Source organism: Chiloscyllium punctatum, chromosome 30 (assembly GCF_047496795.1).
Source record: "Chiloscyllium punctatum isolate Juve2018m chromosome 30, sChiPun1.3, whole genome shotgun sequence".
In the NCBI taxonomy this organism is placed as follows: domain Eukaryota; kingdom Metazoa; phylum Chordata; class Chondrichthyes; order Orectolobiformes; family Hemiscylliidae; genus Chiloscyllium; species Chiloscyllium punctatum.
The window spans coordinates 10,482,102-10,500,542 of NC_092768.1; the positions used below are offsets into that span (position 1 = coordinate 10,482,102).

Here is an 18,441-nt window from a genome sequence, read left to right on the forward strand (position 1 = left end):
CCCCAGGACAGGGACAGCACGGGGTTAGATACAGAGTAAAGCTCCCTCTGCACTGTCCCCACATCAAACACTCCCCAGGACAGGGACAGCACGGGGTTAGATACAGAGTAAAGCTCCCTCTACACTGTCCCCCATCAAACACTCCCCAGGACAGGGACAGCACGGGGTTAGATACAGAGTAAAGCTCCCTCTACACTGTCCCCCATCAAACACTCCCCAGAACAGGGACAGCATGGGGTTAGATACAGAGTAAAGCTCCCTCTGCACTGTCCCCACATCAAACACTCCCCAGGACAGGGACAGCACGGGGTTAGATACAGAGTAAAGCTCCCTCTGCACTGTCCCCACATCAAACACTCCCCAGGACAGGGACAGCACGGGGTTAGATACAGAGTAAAGCTCCCTCTGCACTGTTCCCACATCAAACACTCCCCAGGACAGGGACAGCACGGGGTTAGATACAGAGTAAAGCTCCCTCTACACTGTCCCCCATCAAACACTCCCAGGACAGGGACAGCACAAGATTAGATACACGCTAAAGCTCTCTCTACACTGTCCCCCATCAAACACTCCCAGGACAGGGACAGCACAGGATTAGATACAGAGTAAAGCTCCCTCTACACTGTCCCCCATCAAACACTCCCAGGACAGGGACAGCACAGGATTAGATACAGAGTAAAGCTCCCTCTGCACTGTCCCCCATCAAACACTCCCCAGGACAGGGACAGCACGGGGTTAGATACAGAGTAAAGCTCCCTCTACACTGTCCCCCATCAAACACTCCCCAAGACAGGGACAGCACTGGGTTAGATACAGAGTAAAGCTCCCTCTACACTGTCCCCCCATCAAACACTCCCAGGACAGGGACAGCACTGGGTTAGATACAGAGTAAAGCTCCCTCTACACTGTCCCCCATCAAATACTCCCCAAGACAGGGACAGCACGGGGTTAGATACAGAGTAAAGCTCCCTTTACACTGTCCCCCATCAAACACTCCCAGGACAGGGACAGCATGGGGTTAGATACAGAGTAAAGCTCCCTCTACACTGTCCCCCATCAAACACTCCCAGGGACAGGGACAGCACGGGGTTAGATACAGAGTAAAGCTCCCTCTGCACTGTCCCCACATCAAACACTCCCCAGGACAGGGACAGCACGGGGTTAGATACAGAGTAAAGCTCCCTCTGCACTGTCCCCACATCAAACACTCCCCAGGACAGGGACAGCACGGGGTTCGATACAGAGTAAAGCTCCCTCTACACTGTCCCCCATCAAACACTCCCAGGACAGGGACAGCACAGGATTAGATACAGGGTAAAGCTCCCTCTACACTGTCCCCCTATCAAACACTCCCAGGACAGGGACAGCACGGGGTTAGATACAGGGTAAAGCTCTCTCTACACTGTCCCCCATCAAACACTCCCAGGACAGGGACAGCATGGGGTTAGATACAGGGTAAAGCTCTCTCTACACTGTCCCCCATCAAACACTCCCAGGACAGGGACAGCACAGGATTAGATACAGGGTAAAGCTCCCTCTACACTGTCCCCCATCAAACACTCCCAGGACAGGGACAGCATGGGGTTAGATACAGAGTAAAGCTCCCTCTGCACTGTCCCCCATCAAACACTCCCAGGGACAGGGACAGCACGGGGTTAGATACAGAGTAAAGCTCCCTCTGCACTGTCCCCACATCAAACACTCCCAGGGACAGGGACAGCACAGGGTTAGATACAGAGTAAAGCTCCCTCTGCACTGTCCCCCCATCAAACACTCCCAGGACAGGGACAGCATGGGGTTAGATACAGAGTAAAGCTCCCTCTGCACTGTCCCCCATCAAACACTCCCAGGGACAGGGACAGCACGGGGTTAGATACAGAGAGAGACAGTGTCCAACGTGAGGAATGTCCGTCTCTTCGTCATTAATTGCCCGAAGGTGACCCAGGAGCAGCCTGGAGCCTCCGTGTCCCTGTTACAATGAGCCCGAGACCCCCCCCCCCCGGGGTTGGAATGAGGGAGGGAGTCCATTCGTCCATCGACTTTGTGCAAGACGCGTTCCCACTGTCCCCATGCTCTTTTGCGGGGGCTGGAGGTGCATGAAGCAGAGGTTCCCCAGGGTTTTGGGGGGGGGGGGGGGGGGTGAGGACAGAGACGGAGGGGCAGGAGGTGCTGCAGTGGGGGGGGGGGGGCCCTTACCGAGGATGAGGTGGAGCTTGGTGTCAGTCTGGAAGGCGTAGTGCAGCGTGACCAGGAAGGGGCTCTGACGGATCTGCTCAAGGACCTGCCTCTCGGTTTTGGTGTGCTCCATTGTCTTGGCCTTCTGGATGATGGAAGCTTTCTTCAGAACCTTCATCGCAAACAGCTTGCCCGCATCGTGCCCGCTCACCTTCCGTACCAGGAAGACCTTCCCGTAGGCTGGCAGGGGCACAGAGAGAGAGAGAGAGAGAGAGAGATACCATCAGCCCCTCACACACATACTACCCCAACCACCCAACAGGACCTCAATCCCACAAAACTATCGACCAGTGAGGGTTATGGGGGAGGTGTGATCGAATGGCAAAGCAGACACGATGGGCCGAATAGCCTTACTCTGCTTCTATGTCATCGAGTCACACAGTGCAGATCTAATCGCTGGGCGGCACGGTGGTTAGCCCTGCTGCCTCACAGCGCCAGAGACCAGAGTTCGATTCCCACCTCAGGCGACTGACTGTGTGGAGGTTGCACATTCTCCCCGTGTCTGCGTGGGTTTCCTCCGGGTGCTCCGGTTTCCTCCCACAGTCCAAAGATGTGCAGGTTAGGGTGGATTGGCCATGGGAAATTGTCCCATTGTGTTAGATGAAGGGGTAAATGTAGGGGAATGGGTCTGGGTGGGTTGCTCTTCAGAGGGTCGGTGTGGACTTGTTGGGCCGAAGGGCCTGTTTCCACACTGTAAGGAATCTAATCTAATCATAATCCCAAACCGAACGGCCTGCTCCCGGCCCATATCCCTCCAGATCCTTTCCTATCCATGTCTGCATCCAAATTTCTTTGAAACATTGCAGCCATACCCACATCCCCCACTGCTTCTGGAAACAATATAAATGGGAGCGAAGGGGCGACTTTCACCCAGAGGGTGGTGGTTGGATAAGGAGAGGCTGAACAGGCTGGGGCTGTTTTCCCTGGAGCGTCGGAGGCTGAGGGGTGACCTTATAGAGGTTTACAAAATCATAAGGGGCATGGATAGGGTAAATAGGCAAAGTCTTTTCTCTGGGGTCAGGGAGTCCAGAACTAGAGGGGCATAGGTTTAGGGTGAGAGGGGAAAGATATTAAAGAGACCTAAGGGGCAACTTTTTCACTCAGAGGGTGGTACGTGTATGGAATGAGCTGCCAGAAGAAGTGGTGGAGGCTGGTACAATGACAACATTTAGATTAGATTAGATTACTTACAGTGTGGAAACAGGCCCTTCGGCCCAACAAGTCCACACCGCCCCGCCGAAGCGCAACCCACCCATACCCCTACATTTACCCCTTACCTAACACTACGGGCAACTTAGCATGGCCAATTCACCTGACCTGCACATCTTTGGACTGTGGGAGGAAACCGGAGCACCCGGAGGAAACCCACGCAGACACGGGGAGAACGTGCAAACTCCACACAGTTAGTCGCCTGAGGCGGGAATTGAACCCGGATCTCTGGCGCTGCGAGGCAACAGTGCTAACCACTGTGCCACCGTGCCGCCCAGAAAGAGGCATTTGGATGGGTATATGAATAGGAAGGGTTTGGAGGGATATGGGCCGGGTGCTGGCAGGTGGGACTAGATTGGGTTGGGATATCGGGTCAGCATGGACAGGTTGGACCGAAGGGTCTGTTTCATCTCTTTGACTGTGTAAATTCATTTACACGCAAACCACCCGCTGTGCAGAACAATTTGCCCCTCCAGTCTTTTTAAAACCTCTCTCCTCCCACCTTAAAAATGTATTCCCTGGTCTTGGAATGCTCCATCCGCAAGAAAACACACCCACCATTAACCCTCATGAGTTTAAAAACCTCTAGCGGGTCACCTCTCAACCTCCAACGCTCCAGGGAAAACAGTCCCGGCCTATCCAGCCTCTCCTTACAACCCAGACCCTCCACACCCGGCAACATCCTGGTAAATCTCTCCTGAACCCTCTCCAGTTTGACAATATCCTTCCTGTAACAGGGCGACCAGAACTGGACCCAGCACTTCAGAAGGGGCCTCACCTCAGACCAGGAATCAACCGAGGAACCTTTTCCAAAAACGTCAGGTGCAAATGCATTCCTTTCGAAGTGAGGAGACCGGAACTGTCTCTTTGGATAAGAGTGCCCTGCACAGCTGGAGCAAGACTTCCCCATTTTTATGTTCCACTTTCTTTACAATCAGGCAAATTCCAACCACGTGAGGGTCAGGAGCCGCATCTGTAAACTTACTGTTCAGCGTTGGTGGACAAAGACACCCAGATCCCTCGACACCACGGTGGTCAATCCCCAAAGGCATGAACTCAGGCCACCCAATCTTCAAGGTGAATCAGGAGGCCATGTCTGCGATAGATCTGACTGAACAATCATATTCCCAGCCCTCTGCCTCAGTCCTGCAAATTTCTCCAGGGTGACCGAGCCATTTGGATACAGAACCGACTCAAAGGTAGAAGACAGAGGATGGTGGTGGAGGGGAGTTTTTCAGACTGGAGGCCTGTGACCAGTGGAGTGCCCCAAGGATCAGTGCTGGGCCCTCTACTTTTCACCATTTATATAAATGATTTGGATGGGAGCTTGGAGCTATAGTTAGTAAGTTTGCTAATGACACCAAACTTGGAGGTGTAGTGGACAGCGAAGAGGGTTACCTCAGATTACAACAGGATCTGGATCAGATGGGCCAATGGGCTGAGAAGTGGCAGATGGAGTTTAATTCAGATAAATGTGAGGTGCTGCATTTTGGGAAAGCAAATCTTAGCAGGACTTATACACTTAATGGTAAGGTCCTGGGGAGTGTTGCTGAACAAAGAGACCTTGGAGTGCAGGGTCATAGCTCCTTGAAAGTGGAGTCGCAGGTAGATAGGATAGTGAAGAAGGCGTTTGGTATGCTTTCCTTTATTGGTCAGAGTATTGAGTACAGGAGTTGGGAGATCATGTTGCGGCTGTACAGGACATTGGTTAGGCCACTGTTGGAATATTGTGTGCAATTCTGGTCTCCTTCCTATCGCAAAGATGTTGTGAAACTAGAAAGGGTTCAGAAAAGATTTACAAGGATGTTGCCAGGGTTGGAGGGTTTGAGCTACAGGGAGAGGCTGAACAGGCTGGGGCTGTTTTCCCTGGAGCGTCGGAGGCTGAGGGGTGACCTTATAGAGGTTTATAAAATTATGAGGGTCATGGATAGGGTAAATAGACAAAGTATTTTCCCTGGGGTCGGGGAGTCCAGAACTAGAGGGCATAGGTTTAGGGTGAGAGGGGAAAGATATAAAAGAGACCTGAGGGGCAACTATTTCACCCAGAGGGTGGTACGTGTATGGAATGAGCTGCCAGAGGATGTGGTGGAGGCTGGTACAATGACAACATTTAAGAGGCATTTGGGTGGGTATATGAATAGGAAGGGTTTGGAGGGATATGGGCCGGGTGCCGGTAGGTGGGACTAGATTGGGTTGGGATATCTGGTCGGCATGGACGGGTTGGGCCGAAGGGTCTGATTCCGTGCTGTACATCTCTATGAGTCTTAAAATATTGATCCAGGTTCCCTTTGAAAATCAATCACCTCAGCCTCTTCGATTTAACTCAATGTGCTCACCATCACAAAGTTAACAGGCACACCAGCAGGAGCACCACTGGGTTAGATACAGGGTAAAGCTCCCTCTACACTGTCCCCCCATCAAACACTCCCCAGGACAGGGACAGCACTGGGTTAGATACAGAGTAAAGCTCCCTCTACACTGTCCCTCATCAAACACACGCAGGACAGGGACAGCACAGGATTAGATACAGAGTAAAGCTCCCTCTACACTGTCCCCCCATCAAACACTCCCAGGGACAGGAACAGTACGGGGTTAGATACAGAGTAAAGCTCCCTCTACACTGTCTCCCATCAAACACTCCCAGGGACAGGGACAGCACGGGGTTAGACACAGAGTAAAGCTCCCTCTACACTGTCCCCCCCATCAAACACTCCCCAGGACAGGGACAGCGACAGCACGGGGTTAGACACAGAGTAAAGCTCCCTCTACACTGTCCCCCCCATCAAACACTCCCCAGGACAGGGACAGCATGGGGTTAGATACAGAGTAAAGCTCCCTCTACACTGTCCCCCCATCAAACACTCCCCAGGACAGGGACAGCATGGGGTTAGATACAGAGTAAAGCTCCCTCTACACTGTCCCCCCATCAAACACTCCCCAGGACAGGGACAGCACGGGGTTAGATACAGAGTAAAGCTCCCTCTACACTGTCCCCCATCAGACACTCCCCAGGGACAGGGACAATACGGGGTTAGATCCAGAGTAATTCTCCCTCAGTGTTTAACCCTCCCACATTACAGAGTTTGAGCAGGATCTCACCTCCTGTCCCCAGGACCTTCAGGAGCTCGAAGTTTTCCATTCCCACTTTTTCCGGGTGTCCCGTCAGGTTTGCTGTAACGGAGAGAGATCAGACATTATGGAAAAAAATGTTTTCCGCACGTAATTCCAGACATCCCGGATCCAGAGAGCCATCTGAAATATGTCCCTGCTCCAGACAGGAAGGGGGAAGGTATCTAACCCCACCGGACCCCTCGATTAGATTCCAGTCTGTAACTCCCTCCCAGGGATGTGTTATTCTGTATATAATCCCCCCACGAACCCCTCGATTAGATTCCAGTCTGTAACTCACTCCCGGTATCTGTTATTCTGTATATAACCCACCCCGAACCCCTCGATTAGATTCCAGTCTGTAACTCACTCCCGGGGATCGGTTATTCTGTATATAAACCACCCCGAACCCCTCGATTAGATTCCAGTCTGTAACTCACTCCCGGGGTATCTGTTATTCTGTATATAAACCACCCCGAACCCCTCGATTAGATTCCAGTCTGTCACTCACTCCCGGGTATCTGTTATTCTGTATATAAACCACCCCGAACCCCTCGATTAGATTCCAGTCTGTAACTCACTCCCGGGGTATCTGTTATTCTGTATATAACCCACCCTGAACCCCTCGATTAGATTCCAGTCTGTAACTCACTCCCGGGTATCTGTTATTCTGTATATAAACCACCCCGAACCCTTCGATTAGATTCTAGTCTGTAACTCACTCCCAGGGATGTGTTATTCTGTATATTAACCCCACTGGACCCCTCGATTAGATTCCAGTCTGTAACTCACTCCCGGGTATCTGTTATTCTGTATATAACCCACCCCGAACCCCTCGATTAGATTCCAGTCTGTAACTCACTCCCGGGTATCTGTTATTCTGTATATAAACCACCCCGAACCCCTCGATTAGATTCCAGTCTGTAACTCCCTCCCGGGTATCTGTTATTCTGTATATAAACCACCCCGAACCCCTCGATTAGATTCCAGTCTGTAACTCACTCCCGGGTATCTGTTATTCTGTATATAAACCACCCCGAACCCCTCGATTAGATTCCAGTCTGTAACTCACTCCCGGGGTATCTGTTATTCTGTATATAACCCACCCTGAACCCCTCGATTAGATTCCAGTCTGTAACTCACTCCCAGGGATGTGTTATTCTGTATATTAACCCCACTGGACCCCTCGATTAGATTCCAGTCTGTAACTCACTCCCGGGTATCTGTTATTCTGTATATAAACCGCCTCGATTAGATTCCAGTCTGTAACTCACTCCCGGGTATCTGTTATTCTGTATATAAACCACCCCGAACCCCTCGATTAGATTCCAGTCTGTAACTCACTCCCGAGGTATCTGTTATTCTGTATATCAACCCCCCTGAACCCCTCGATTAGATTCCAGTCTGTAACTCACTCCCGGGTATCTGTTATTCTGTATATAACCCACCCCGAACCCCTCAATTAGATTCCAGTCTGTAACTCACTCCCGGGGTATCTGTTATTCTGTATATAGACCACCTCGAACCCCTCGATTAGATTCCAGTCTATAACTCACTCCCAGGTATCTGTTATTCTGTATATAAACCACCCCGAACCCCTCGATTAGATTCCAGTCTGTAACTCACTCCCGGGGTATCTGTTATTCTGTATATAACCCACCCTGAACCCCTCGATTAGATTCCAGTCTGTAACTCACTCCCGGGTATCTGTTATTCTGTATATAAACCACCCCGAACCCTTCGATTAGATTCTAGTCTGTAACTCACTCCCAGGGATGTGTTATTCTGTATATTAACCCCACTGGACCCCTCGATTAGATTCCAGTCTGTAACTCACTCCCGGGTATCTGTTATTCTGTATATAACCCACCCCGAACCCCTCGATTAGATTCCAGTCTGTAACTCACTCCCGGGTATCTGTTATTCTGTATATAAACCACCCCGAACCCCTCGATTAGATTCCAGTCTGTAACTCCCTCCCGGGTATCTGTTATTCTGTATATAAACCACCCCGAACCCCTCGATTAGATTCCAGTCTGTAACTCACTCCCGGGTATCTGTTATTCTGTATATAAACCACCCCGAACCCCTCGATTAGATTCCAGTCTGTAACTCACTCCCGGGGTATCTGTTATTCTGTATATAACCCACCCTGAACCCCTCGATTAGATTCCAGTCTGTAACTCACTCCCAGGGATGTGTTATTCTGTATATTAACCCCACTGGACCCCTCGATTAGATTCCAGTCTGTAACTCACTCCCGGGTATCTGTTATTCTGTATATAAACCGCCTCGATTAGATTCCAGTCTGTAACTCACTCCCGGGTATCTGTTATTCTGTATATAAACCACCCCGAACCCCTCGATTAGATTCCAGTCTGTAACTCACTCCCGGGGTATCTGTTATTCTGTATATCAACCCCCCTGAACCCCTCGATTAGATTCCAGTCTGTAACTCACTCCCGGGTATCTGTTATTCTGTATATAACCCACCCCGAACCCCTCAATTAGATTCCAGTCTGTAACTCACTCCCGGGGTATCTGTTATTCTGTATATAAACCACCTCGAACCCCTCGATTAGATTCCAGTCTATAACTCACTCCCAGGTATCTGTTATTCTGTATATAACCCACCCCGAACCCCTCAATTAGATTCCAGTCTGTAACTCACTCCCGGGGTATCTGTTATTCTGTATATAAACCACCTCGAACCCCTCGATTAGATTCCAGTCTATAACTCACTCCCAGGTATCTGTTATTCTGTATATAAACTCCACCCCGAACCCCTCGATTAGATTCCAGTTTGTAACTCCCTCCCGGGTATCTGTTATTCTGTATATAAACCACCTCGAACCCCTCGATTAGATTCCAGTCTATAACTCACTCCCAGGTATCTGTTATTCTGTATATAAACTCCACCCCGAACCCCTCGATTAGATTCCAGTTTGTAACTCCCTCCCGGGTATCTGTTATTCCGTGTATAAACCACCCCGAACCCTTCGATTAGATTCCAGTCTGTAACTCACTCCCGGGTATCTGTTATTTTGTATATAAACCACCCCGAACCCTTCGATTAGATTCCAGTCTGTAACTCACTCCCGGGTACCTGTTATTCTGTATATAAACCACCTCGAACCCCTCAGTTAGATTCCAGTCTGTAACTCACTCCCGGTATCTGTTATTCTGTATATAAACCACCTTGAACCCCTCGATTAGATTCCAGTCTGTAACTCTCTCCCAGGTATGTGTTATTCTGTATATAGTCCCACTGGATCCCTCGATTAGATTCCAGTCTGTAACTCCCGCCCGAGGATCTGTTATTCTGTGTATCAACCACCCTGAACCTCTTGATGAGATTAAAGTCTGTAACTCACTCCCAGGTACCTCGCATTCTGTGTGTAGACTCCAACCCCCCCCCCCCATCTTTCGATTCGATTTCACTGCTGAAGAATTGCAGGAATGTGTGGAATGGCAGTAAGTGGCAGTACAAAGGAATTTTTCTTATAAACAATTGAGTTGTGCAGATCTGCTTCAACTCAGGATTTCTCTCTGTGACTTGGAGCCATATTAAATCTCTGGGGTCTATAAATATCGCCTGCAGCCCCTCTGAAACCACTCGAGAATAATTCTGCTCTTGTTTTCAAATGCCAGTCTCGCACTGGGAGAACTGCCAGTTATGAGTTGTATTTATATAAGCAAAGAGGCCCTGTTATTGTCATGTTCCACAGGCCAATCCAGCGGTGTTACCCTGGACCAGGATAACGATAAAACTTTCCTGCCTGAGAGCAGTAACGAAACTCACAGAGCCTGGTTGTAAAAAAGGTCTCTCAGGTAGTGCCGTGCACCATCTGTCTCAGGACCCAGGCGTTTCAACCTGGACCAGGCCTCATTTCCCAGCATAGACCTCACCTCCACATTCAGGCCTGACCCTGTCACCAGGCCTCACCTCCACATTCAGGCCTGACCCTGTCACCAGGCCTCACCTCCACATTCAGGCCTGACCCTGTCACCAGGCCTCACCTCCACATTCAGGCCTGACCCTGTCACCAGGCCTCACCTCCACATTCAGGCCTGACCCTGTCACCAGGCCTCACCTCCACATTCAGGCCTGACCCCGTCACCAGGCCTCACCTCCACATTCAGGCCTGACCCTGTCACCAGGCCTCACCTCCACATTCAGGCCTGACCCTGTCACCAGGCCTCACCTCCACATTCAGGCCTGACCCCGTGACCAGGCCTCACCTCCACATTCAGGCTTTACCCTGTCACCAGGCCTCACCTCCACATTCAGGCCTGACCCTGTCACCAGGCCTCACCTCCACATTCAGGCTTTACCCTGTCACCAGGCCTCACCTCCACATTCAGGCCTGACCCTGTCACCAGGCCTCACCTCCACATTCAGGCCTGACCCTATCACCAGGCCTCACCTCCACATTCAGGCCTGACCCTGTCACCAGGCCTCACCTCCACATTCAGGCCTGACCCTGTGACCAGGCCTCACCTCCACATTCAGGCTTTACCCTGTCACCAGGCCTCACTAACTATACCTCTTATTTTCACATCCAAATCATTTATATAAATGATGAAACATAGAGGACCCAGCACCGATCCTTGTGGCACAGGCCTCCAGTCTGAGAAACAACCCTCCACCACCACCCTCTGTCTTCTACCTTCGAGTTGGTCCGAAATCCAAATGTCGAGCTCTCCCTGTATTCCGACTGATCTAAACTTGCTAACTGGTCTACCATGAGGAACCTTGTCGAAGGCCTTGCTGAAGTCCACATAGACAACATCCAGATCCAGGCTTCACCTCCTGAACCCGGCCTTACCTCCTGGACCAGGCCCGATTCCCAAACCAGGCAATAATCTCCAGATTGAGGTCTGACCTCTGGACCAGGTGTCAAAGTTCAGTTCAGGGCTTACCCGATGAGCTAATCATGGTATCCCAAGCCAAGCCTCCAGTCCTTAACAAGCAGATCTCAGGTTCTCCATGGCCAGACCTCCCCTCCAAGAAGAGGCCTCAAAAGCCTGCACCAGGCTTGAAATCCCAGGCCAGTCCTCATCGCTGGACCTAGGTGCCACATCCTGGACTGGATCCCAGACCAGGCCTAAATGATGTAAACTGTCATCAGGCTGTACAGCCTCAATGTGTGACCAGGCCTCACCTCCCACTGCTGGGTCTAGGCCTCAGGCCTGGGACTGAGTCTCACCTCCAGGACCAGTTCTCATTATCCCAGGCCATCTCTGGTCTGAGGGGAAATAGTGGTGCAGGAGCCAGTCCTATTGTAACCCAAAGGGCCAACGCTCTGGGGGACAGGAGTTCAAATCACACCATGGCAGATGGTTTGAAATTAATTTCAATTCATTGTGTTTTAATTGAAAACTAACCTCTTGAACATGAAGCCACAGGAACCAGGCCCCAGCCTCAGGTCTAGAGTGCATCACCGTGACCTAGGCTACCCGTACAAGACCAGGCCTAATCTTCCCACACAGGCCTCAACCCTGGGCCCGGGTATCCGATGCCAGACTTGTCCTCGCCATGTGGACCTGGTCTGACTCCTAGACCAGGCCTCAGCTCAATTAATGCATCATCTCTCAATCCAGGCCTCATCTCTATGAATAAGCCTCACACTTTCAGGGTCTGGCCTCACTTCCTGAACACCTGTTCACCTTCCGATCAGGGCTCAGCGCTAGAAGCAGGCTTCAATTCCCGAACTAGGCCTCACCCCCCCAGGTCGAAGGCCCTCACTTCCTCCCATCATGCCTCACTCTCAGATCCAGGCCTTGTCTTTTGGAGTTAGGCCTCAAATCCAGGGGACCAGGCCCAACATCCTGAACCAATGCTCACTATGTGAACAGGGTTTCACCTCTGACCCAAATTGTACCACCAGGAGTAAACCCCATCCCCTCTCCTCTTCCCCTCCTGCCCTCCCAGGCTTTAACTGTCACGCATTCAGGCCTAAGCTCAGGCCTAGAGCCTGCACAGGTGTGGGGAGGGAACGTGAAACTGAAAGCAAGTGGCCGATGGAGAGTGGGGTTGGGGAGGGAGGGAGTTGAGGAATGGAAGAGAGGGAATAGTGATGGGGAGGGGGAGCATGCGAGAGAGAGAGAAATGGGGGAGAAAGAACGGAGTGGGGGAGTGATGATGGAGGGAGGGAGTGAGTGAGGAAAGAAATGTTATAACAATTTCTGCGTAAGTGTGTCCCTGAGGGAACAGCAGACGAGGATGACAGTGGGTCTCGGAACCCGGTGGGGGGTCAGGGGGTCAAAGGGCAGGAGGTCAAGGCAGACCATGGGGCACTGCGGTAACCCAACCAGAAAGGAAACACCACTTACCTGTTGAACGCCAAAAATGAGCCAATCCTCAGGTCGGCCATTTTCCCGGTTACCAAGGTAACTCAGACAATTAAGTGAGGTGATTAAGTGTTCGTTTCCGCAACCCTCCCACCCCCCCCCAACCCACCGCGGGCGGGTGATCACAGGCATCTGAGCGCTACCCAAAGCTGGGGGACACCTGCAGGGCGATGCCTCACATAGCCGAATAGCAGGGCTCTGCATCGTGTTTGAGGAGGGGGATTTTCTTTCAAAGGAAATGGCTCCAGTGATGTTTGGGCAGAGGAATAGAGAGGGAAGGGGCAGAAAGAGGGGGAGAGGGGTGCCACTCTCTCATTTCCAGGGTGACAAAGGCAGCTCCTGTGACTCCCTGCCAGTGTAAGGTAGGTACCAGCCCCACCTGCAGTCTCGCTGCAGTTTGACTCACTGCTCAACTCAGCCCCACCCAGCACTTCATAACAGCCAGACTGAGTCACCAGCTGTACCCGAGGGGTTAACTCTCACAACCCAATAGCAACAGGCAGCACCAGGGAGGAGAGCTCCAGAGAACACAGAGAGAAAGCACTCACAACACCACTGCACACCAAAGGATATCTGTCCACACGTGACACTCTGAGTGCTGAGGGAGCACTGTCGGAGGGTCAGGGCTGAGGGAGCACTGTCAGAGGGTCAGGGCTGAGGGAGCACTGTCGGAGGGTCAGGGCTGAGGGAGCACTGTCAGAGGGTCAGGGCTGAGGGAGCACTGTCAGAGGGTCAGGGCTGAGGGAGCACTGTCAGAGGGTCAGGGCTGAGATGGCACTGTCGGAGGGTCAGGGCTGAGGGAGCACTGTCGGAGGGTCAGGGCTGAGGGAGCACTGTCGGAGGGTCAGGGCTGAGGGGGTGGGCACTTTCAGAGGGTCAGGGCTGAGGGAATGGGCACTGTCAGAGGGTCAGGGCTGAGGGAGTGCTGTCAGAGGGTCAGGGCTGAGGGAGTGGGCACTGTCAGAGGGTCAGGGCTGGGGGGGGGCACTGTCGGAGGGTCAGGGCTGAGGGAGCACTGTCGGAGGGTCAGGGCTGAGGGAGCACTGTCGGAGGGTCAGGGCTGAGGGAGTGGGCACTGTCAGAGGGTCAGGGCTGAGGGAGCACTGTCAGAGGGTCAGGGCTGAGGGAGTGGGCACTGTCGGAGGGTCAGTGCTGAGGGAGCACTGTCAGAGGGTCAGGGCTGAGGGAGCGCTGTCAGAGGGTCAGTGCTGAGGGAGCGCTACACTGTCAGAGGGTCAGTGCTGAGGGAGCGGGCACTGTCGGAGGGTCAGTACTGAGGGAGCGGGCACTGTCAGAGGGTCAGTACTGAGGGAGTGGGCACTATTGGAGGGTCAGCGCTGAGGGAATGCCACACTGTCGGAGGGTCAGTGCTGAGGGAGGAGCACTGTCGGAGGGTCAGTGCTGAGGGAGTGGGCACTGTCGGAGGGTCAGTGCTGAGGGAGTGGGCACTGTCGGAGGGTCAGTGCTGAGGGAGTGGGCACTGTTGGATGGTCAGTGCTGAGGGAGTGGGCACTGTCGGAGGGTCAGTGCTGAGGGAGTGGGCACTGTCGGAGGGTCAGTGCTGAGGGAGTGGGCACTGTTGGAGGGTCAGTGCTGAGGGAGTGGGCACTGTCGGAGGGCCAGTGCTGAGGGAGCGCTGCACTCTCGGAGGGTCAGTGCTGAGGGAGCACTGTCGGAGGGTCAGGGCTGAGGGAGCACTGTCGGAGGGTCAGGGCTGAGGGAGCACTGTCGGAGGGTCAGGGCTGAGGGAGCACTGTCGGAGGGTCAGGGCTGAGGGAGCACTGTCGGAGGGTCAGGGCTGAGGGAGCACTGTCAGAGGGTCAGGGCTGAGGGAGCACTGTCAGAGGGTCAGGGCTGAGGGAGCACTGTCGGAGGGTCAGGGCTGAGGGAGCACTGTCGGAGGGTCAGGGCTGAGGGAGCACTGTCGGAGGGTCAGGGCTGAGGGGGTGGGCACTTTCAGAGGGTCAGGGCTGAGGGAATGGGCACTGTCAGAGGGTCAGGGCTGAGGGAGTGCTGTCAGAGGGTCAGGGCTGAGGGAGTGGGCACTGTCAGAGGGTCAGGGCTGGGGGGGGGCACTGTCGGAGGGTCAGGGCTGAGGGAGCACTGTCGGAGGGTCAGGGCTGAGGGAGCACTGTCGGAGGGTCAGGGCTGAGGGAGTGGGCACTGTCAGAGGGTCAGGGCTGAGGGAGCACTGTCAGAGGGTCAGGGCTGAGGGAGTGGGCACTGTCGGAGGGTCAGTGCTGAGGGAGCACTGTCAGAGGGTCAGTGCTGAGGGAGCACTGTCAGAGGGTCAGGGCTGAGGGAGCGCTGTCAGAGGGTCAGTGCTGAGGGAGCGCTACACTGTCAGAGGGTCAGTGCTGAGGGAGCGGGCACTGTCGGAGGGTCAGTACTGAGGGAGCGGGCACTGTCAGAGGGTCAGTACTGAGGGAGTGGGCACTATTGGAGGGTCAGCGCTGAGGGAATGCCACACTGTCGGAGGGTCAGTGCTGAGGGAGGAGCACTGTCGGAGGGTCAGTGCTGAGGGAGTGGGCACTGTCGGAGGGTCAGTGCTGAGGGAGTGGGCACTGTCGGAGGGTCAGTGCTGAGGGAGTGGGCACTGTCGGAGGGTCAGTGCTGAGGGAGTGGGCACTGTCGGAGGGCCAGTGCTGAGGGAGCGCTGCACTCTCGGAGGGTCAGTGCTGAGGGAGTGGGCACTGTCGGAGGGTCAGCGCTGAGGGAGTGCTGCACTGTCGGAGGGTCAGTGCTGAGGGAGTGGGCACTGTCGGAGGGTCAGTGCTGAGGGAGTGGGCACTGTCGGAGGGTCAGTGCTGAGGGAGTGGGCACTGTTGGATGGTCAGTGCTGAGGGAGTGGGCACTGTCGGAGGGTCAGTGCTGAGGGAGTGGGCACTGTCGGAGGGTCAGTGCTGAGGGAGTGGGCACTGTTGGAGGGTCAGTACTGAGGGAGTGGGCACTGTCGGAGGGCCAGTGCTGAGGGAGCGCTGCACTCTCGGAGGGTCAGTGCTGAGGGAGTGGGCACTGTCGGAGGGTCAGTGCTGAGGGAGTGGGCACTGCCGGAGGGCCAGTGCTGAGGGAGTGGACACTGTCGGAGGGTCAGTACTGAGGGAGTGGACACTGTCGGAGGGTCAGTACTGAGGGAGTGCCGCACTGTCGGAGGGTCAGTGCTGAGGGAGCGCCGCACTGTCAGAGGGTCAGTACTGAGGGAGCGGGCACTGTCGGAGGGTCAGTACTGAGGGAGCGGGCACTGCTGGTGATATTGTTGTGTGAGATGGAGGGAAACGATCGCAGAGATGCTGTTTGGATTCACGTCACCCTATCCTGTCCCCTGTCACAACCTGTCCTGGATTTGACCCATCCCAACATGAGGAATGATTCAACTCATTCTCACTACTGTGGGATCTTGCTGTGTACCAGTGCCTCAGGGAGGATGGGCTGATGGAAAAGCCCCACATCAAGCCAAGGGAAGTCACTTGCTCCTGTGGCTCACTCCCACGCACTGCCCCTCCCCCAGTTCGACAATCCAGTGCCTCTCACCCACAGCCCAGATACTGGGGGTGAAACACATCCCTCCCCCCCCCCAAACAAATAGCAATGCTTCTCCCTCTGGAACCAACCCCCGTGACCCATCTCCAGCCACCCGCACTCACCCAGACAAGCAGTGAATGCCTTCCCCCAACTCTTAGCTATGGCAGTGACGGCTCCCACAGTCGAGTGGCCAACTAAATCTTCTGTGGGGTGCCCCCACGTCTCTCCAGCTGCACCTCCACCCAACATAGGAGGAGGAGGAGGAGGAGATGAACAAGGTATGGGTAAGTGGGGGGAAGGTGGGGAAAGGTTGGAACAACACACATTACCTGTATTCTCTTCTGTGAAATCCCCCTAAAACCCACACAATGTCCAGCTCACCGTTTTTAAGTTCATGTTTGACTGTGCAGCTGTCATCTTCGGTGTTGTCCTCCATGACTTGCGGGTGGATTACTTAAAACAAAACCAGGAAGATGGAAAGTATCTCTTGTAGTATAAAAGAGAGGACGAGATAGATTGAATTCGGATGATCTCAGTCTCTGAGTGGCAGATCGAATCCAATGCAGGCAAAAACACCTAAAAACATGTTCAAGGGAAGGGGTGTGGAATCACAAGGAGGATTGGTGAGGCGTGGGTGGATTCCTTGTCAATTTCTGCTCAATTTCACCCTGCTGCTGCTGCTGCTGCTGCTGCTGGTGGTGGTAATATCCTGTCAATTTCAAATGTTGCAGATGGAAGATACAATGTTGCCGATTTCACTTGTAAATTTCAGACACAATGTTGCCAATGTCCGCAGCCATTTCTGGATACAATGTTGCCAATTTCCAGTGTCGATTTCAGATACAATGTTGCCAATTTCCAGTGTCGATTTCAGATACAATGTTGCCAATTTCCAGTGTCTATTTTCAGATACAATGTTGCGAGGGTCTCCTGTCGATTTCAGGTACAGTGTTCCAAGAAACCTCTTCTTTTGAGTTTTCTTCCCCGGTTGAGACACAAGGTTGCCGACTTCCCCCGTCGATTTCACCCCCTCCCCGTTGATCTTGTCAGTTTCAGATGTAAAGCTGCACGCTCGGTATCCGGGTTTCAATCGCTCCCAACTCGGAAACCTCGGGGTGAGGGGGGGGGTAGTTTTGAAGGGGGAATGGCCCAAAATGCTCTGTCCACAAGTATATATATATATATATAAAAAAACACCCACCCAAATAAAACTGGTGGGGAGAGAGAGAGATGTCAGTTCAGCTGCTGGGAATTCCACCCCCACTTTGGAGATCTGGGACACTCACTTTTGCAAACTAGCACAGGTTTGGGAAAGGGTTCAATTCTCCTCCTCTCTCGCCTGATACCTGTGTCCTGCTCCCTGTCTCTGAATCCAGTCGGTAATGCGATTTCCCCCCCGCCCCTTGTGTGTGTGTGTGTGTGTGTGTGTGATTTGACGGCTCTTTCTCTCTCGCTCTCTCTGAATTCTTCCGGGAAATGTCGAAGGCTGGTTCGGATTACAGAGAGAGAGAGAAAATGCGAAACAGAACATTATAACACACACACACAAGCTCCGGTACGGAGGCCGCAAGAGATCATATTTCAATGCCACTTTGCAAAAGCCTCTGTATTTACAACTCCCTGAGGCTGGGAGATGGGGGTAGAAGTTTATTTAAAAGTATGCTTACAAACAACGGGGAAGCAGAATGCTGGGACAGACTGAGACAGACACTAGCCATAAAGTTGCTGTAGAGAAGCACTAGAGGCTGCTCAGCTCCTCCAGGGCCCTTCTGCTCCAGCCCGTTCGCTTTGAGTTGTAGTTGTAACTTCTGCCCATGCCCAGTCACCTCTCAGTCACGTTCCTGATTATGTTGGAATAGGCTGTCACTCACCGGGGCTGAGTTTAACTCTACAGGAACTGTAAAGGAAGTTATATGTAGGGCGGCTTCGTGGTTAGCACTGTTGCCTCCCAGTGCCAGGGATCCAGGTTCGATTCCGCCCTCTGGCGAGTGTCTGTGTGGTGTTTGCACATTC

At 53.2% G+C, this 18,441-nt stretch overlaps 1 protein-coding gene across 2 annotated transcripts in view; it reads right to left on the reverse strand.

Annotated features, from left to right (window-relative positions):
- LOC140455158 (ribosomal protein S6 kinase alpha-5-like) overlaps positions 1-17,903 on the reverse strand; it is an 85,261-nt gene extending 67,358 nt beyond the window's left edge. For both annotated transcript variants that reach the window (XM_072549857.1, XM_072549856.1), the window contains exons 1-3: positions 16,810-17,903; positions 6,544-6,615; positions 2,197-2,415 (exon numbers count right to left, since the gene is read on the reverse strand). In XM_072549857.1, the coding sequence (XP_072405958.1) occupies positions 2,197-2,415; positions 6,544-6,615; positions 16,810-16,864 (346 nt within the window). In that variant the 5' untranslated portion in view covers positions 16,865-17,903. The remainder of the gene's footprint in view (positions 1-2,196; positions 2,416-6,543; positions 6,616-16,809) is intronic.
- Positions 17,904-18,441: the final 538 nt, after the last annotated feature.